Source organism: Takifugu rubripes, chromosome 5, assembly GCF_901000725.2.
Source record: "Takifugu rubripes chromosome 5, fTakRub1.2, whole genome shotgun sequence".
Classification (NCBI taxonomy): Eukaryota; Metazoa; Chordata; class Actinopteri; order Tetraodontiformes; family Tetraodontidae; genus Takifugu; species Takifugu rubripes.
In genome coordinates, this window is record NC_042289.1 from 7,190,179 (window position 1) to 7,194,842 (window position 4,664).

The 4,664-nt window shown below is 47.5% G+C and overlaps 1 protein-coding gene across 1 annotated transcript in view; it reads right to left on the bottom strand.

Moving 5' to 3' along the window:
- The window catches only part of LOC101078234 (neuronal pentraxin-2-like), an 11,213-nt gene extending 6,813 nt beyond the window's left edge, over window positions 1–4,400 (bottom strand). Inside the window, exons 1-2 of the mRNA XM_029836798.1 lie at window positions 3,413–4,400; window positions 1,916–2,162 (exon numbers count right to left, since the gene is read on the bottom strand). Coding sequence (XP_029692658.1) covers window positions 1,916–2,162; window positions 3,413–3,862 — 697 coding nt within the window. The 5' untranslated portion in view covers window positions 3,863–4,400. The remainder of the gene's footprint in view (window positions 1–1,915; window positions 2,163–3,412) is intronic.
- Window positions 4,401–4,664: the final 264 nt, after the last annotated feature.

Consider the following 4,664-nt stretch of genomic DNA (forward strand, 5'->3'; position numbering starts at 1 on the left):
ACAGAAGATAGCTTTGTAGCTAGCATTTATATTGGTGTTCAGCATTCAGCATTTAAAATGTGAAATGGGGCATTCCAAACTGCCCGGGTTGCAAAATGGAGATGAACCTATTTATTCAGTGCTTTATACTGTATTAGGCTTCAAGCTCATGGATGAATAAAGGAAATCTAAATTTGAGGTCGGGTTGTCACCTGTGATACGCTAGCCTGCAGGACGGTATATTAAAAAGGGCTCATGGAATGTATGAAAACATTTACAGTCACAGTTGAGATCACAGTTGAGCTGCAATTACAGCACGACACGCATTAATATTAATAAAAATATATAGTTTGTCTGACTCTGCTTGGAACGATATGACAGCCACCGGCTCATTAATACTGGAACAGACCGCTTTGCTCGCAGCTGATAGCACGTTGAGTGGAAAAGGTGAGCCGACGTATCATAAACTAAAATGCACAACACATAAAATGTGCACTGCTCTGACACTTTCCGTTCCATCAGGAAAGTGGATCGGTCGTCTGGTACTGTTGGTGTTTTTTTTCCCACTTTCATTTGTGTGTTTATGCTGTACAACATCTGGGTCAAAGCCCTGGCAGCAGTACTAGAGCCTGTTCAAAGAATCCCATCCAGTTTGGGTCTGATTAGAGCGCACAAACACTGGAGTTAAATGGCTTTGCAGTATCTGAGCACGTTAGTCCCACTGTTCATTATGAGCAGTCGGAATACCGCGCTCACATTGTTTATAGCTATTTGAAGTGTTGTTTTATCCTGCTAGCACAGTACGTCACTATTTAATGCATCGTGTAAATGTACCAACATGTTATTCAGTTGTCCCTGGCAACGCTAGATGGAATCTTGCCGCGAATTCAACCAAACCTGCGAGCAGGCTTCTTTCTGCCACGAGAAAGAATCGACTCAACGCAAAAGAAGAGACGGGAGGAAGAACATCTTGTGAATAAAAGATATGTCACGTTCCTCTGCTCCTCTCTGACAAGTTCTCCTCTCCACTTTTGGAAGCTCATGGGGTGCGCTTGTGTTTTACCGTGAACCTGGATCAGGGAGGCAACCGGAGCAACTTACGAATTCATCCCAGGCTTTGCTCCTGTGTGGAGGATCTGACAAAACAACACCTCCGACTCAGCAATGATCAAAACAAGACCAGCTGCTTTGATGTATCCGCAATTTAATAAGAAAACCCTGCATTTGTGGTTATTGTGGAGCCGCCGTGGGCGCGCTACCGCATTGTTCTTGATAGTTTTCCCTCCCTTTTCCTCCAGAAGAGCACCGGTTTTAACGCGCGTGCACGTGGCTTACCGATTAAACAGCTGCAGAGCGCAGCTGCCGCATAAACACACCTGTTCTGATGCCTGAAATCTGCACATATACACTCAAGGTGTGCTGGCCGTGCGTGCTCACATGCTGCAGTGGAAGCAGCTACACGTGTAGGAGTCAGAAATGGTTGTGAGAGCTGCAGTTCCATTTAGAGACAGGAATGAAGTGGGGGGACCTGCAAATAGGCAACTCTCACCTTTGAAAAAACTGCATGTTTTGCAACAAGTGTCTCAGCTTGAGGACATGTAGGTATAAAGGTCCAGTGAGAAGTGAATTAATCTTCTAAAACGACTTCCTTGTGGGCAGAGATGTTATTTTCTGATATTTTGATCTATCAAAACGACGCTTCAGAGCAGGGCGTCCTTCAATATCTCTAAAATTGATTAAGAATTCAGTGATGCATTCAGTTGGAGCCTTAATTCCAGGACCAGGAGCGGCTCCAAGAATAGCTCTGAATGGGGGAGTTTTTCCCTGCCTCATCAGAAATCAGCTAATTAGCGGTAACTCTCCCGGACGTTAAGAAAAAAGGGGTTTCATTAAATATGGCAAACATTTCACACCCATTGTATGGCGCGTGGCTTACTTTTCTCGAGCTCCGTGATCCTCTCCAGGAGGGAGTTGAGGGTGCTCTCGGTGCGTTGGCGGTGGGCCGCCGTCTCGTTGTAGAGCTGGCTCCTCTCCTCCTCCAGCTCGGCCACCTTGCGGAGGAGCTGGCTCTCCAGCGCCCCCAGACGCTGCCGCAGGAGCTCCCGTAGCTCCGGCGGGAGGGGGGCGAGCGCAGAGACCCCTGAGGCGGACAGGTTTGCACTCGGCAGGAGTAACCTCTGCTGCTGTGAGGCAGAGATTGACATAAAGACTGACATTTAAACTAGATCATTTGGTGAACTCACAGACCTCAGTTGGCGCTCTGGCAGAGTAATTTGGACATCATTTATATATATTGATGTTTGATGCAGAGATCTGAAGTCAGTGCGGTTTGATCTTGCTGCAGTCTTCATTTGATTACCTATAAAAAACACTGCTTAGATAAGATTGTGTGGCGCGTGGCCTTATAGAGGGACAATAACAGGAGGAAGCTTCATGGTGCAGGACTCAGATCTCCTTATGATGGTATCCTGCTGTCTAGGATCCAGAAAAGCCGCAACAGACTTTGAGTCATCTCTTTCCCCAATTCTGAACGCAACTCTGATCTGCGGTTGGATTAAATTATTAAGAGAGGTCCCACTCCAGGGAGTTATATGCTATCAGCAAAACCAGTCTTGCAGTCATCATTATGCTAAGTAGAGGCAGACGTGTGACTGAAACAGAGACACGCGTGTCCTCGCAGCAGCAGAAGATCTGAGGTTTCAACCTAAAGCCTCCATTTCTGGAGCGAGGGTGAATGATAAAGTGTGTCTCCACCATGTACAGAGTACAGATGTGATTGTTTAGGTCCTGAACAACAACTGATGTCCTAACCTTTAGGTCCTAAAGGTTAGGACATCAGTGTGGTCACATGTTAAAGCGTGTGAGATAAACCTAAACTATATGCGTGATCTCTGACCTTAATATGAGCCGATAATGACTGCATCTGCATCTGAATTAAGCCATGTGTGTGTGTGTGTGTGTGTGTGTGTGTGTGTGTGTGTGTGTGTGTGTGTGTGTGTGTGTGTGTGTGTGTGAAACACTGCTTTGAAATCTGTAGGAATTAATTCATCAGCTGCAATGGAAAAACTAGGATTCCAGTGGAACACGCGTGCGCGCGCGCACGTGAGGGGAGCGAGAGAGCTCAGGTTGTATTTTACAGTTCCACTTCGGAACGTCCCCCACCCCCTCGTTTGGATTATTGGTCATCGTCATGCGGTGCCTGTGACCACCGCACGTCCCCCCTCGCAGACTGACAGATTATTGTGACGTGACCACCGTGTGACCCTTTTGAGCTGCCCAGAGAGCTCCTGCAGCGCTCGTGCTTTGGAGATGGCGCTCGTGCGCACACAGCTGAGACAGTGTTAACGACTAATAAAAATAACAGTGTTGGATTAGGGATGGGACGCATCGAATGGCACCTTTACGCAGGAGCGCCATTTGCGCGCCGTCTTACCTCCAAGTTCTCCAGCCGCCCCTTTAGAGTCTGCATAGTCTTTCCCAACTGGTCTATAGTCTCGGTGGGGTCCCGGGGCAGGTCTCCCATAGTATTCTTGCCGTACTCTTTCCGTCTGGACCCCGGACCCCGGGGCTTACCCTGCGGTGACTCGTCGGCTGCCGCCTCGCAGCGCGTCAGCTTGGTGTTGAGCTCCTTTATGGTCCCTTGTTGGCTGACAATGGTCTCCTTCTGTTGTAAAATTGTCTCTCGGAGCTGGATGATCGTGTTTCGCAGCTCGTCCTCAATGGGGCTGCTGCTCTGAACGCGGCTCCCAAACGGACCGTAGCCACAGCCCGGCTCCGCGCCCGGGGGAATGGCGTTGCAAACGAAGCGGCTACCTGTGGCATCCTGACTTTGAACTGTGCGCCCGCAGACCAGGTACAAAAGTCCAACCACAGAAATCAGCATTCCGACGAGATGCACAAATCCCACGCGTTAAAGGAGGATGCCAAAAAATATACAAACCTTTAAATTGCCTCGTCAAATAAACTTATTTCACGAACTCGACATTTGTCGGACTTCCAAAGTCCCCCCCCAAAAAAACTCAAATCAGTCTAACCATGGAAAAAACAGAGAATCCGCGGTTAAGACATAACATAAATATAAAACCATGTCTCCGTCAAACATCCCAAGAGGCGTGCTAAAAAATACTTCACACTTTCAGAAAACTGGAGGCACTCCTAAATTGTAAATATCCTCTTTACTTAAAAACAACAAAATCGCGCTCTTTGCTTATATTTGTGTTGGGAGGAAAATGTCCGGGTAGTTGCTCGTATTGCCTCGTCGGTTGGCTGGATTATCAGTGAGAGGTGAAAAAACTCAGAGTGAGGCTGCTCCGTCAGATTATTATGGGGAGGTGCGCACTGGCGCTTCCGCTCTTCATCTGCGCGCTGCGGGTATCCAGCCTCATCCTACGTCATGACTGAATCCCGGTGGATGCGATTTATCCTCTGGCTCAATCGCTCCGATTTCTGCGGTCCTGTTCAGATACCCGGAGTCTACAGACGCCACAGAGGGAATGGTGCTCCATTAAAAAAATACAGATATGTATATATTCATCAATATGGCATTAATTATAAATGACGAAATGCAGCTATGTTTTCATCCCACACTGGGGATTTATTGCACTCTTCATGCTCCAAAGTTTGAATTAATTTTTTAACAAACACACACACACCTCCAACTTGGTAGAAATGGCCAGGAGTCTTTA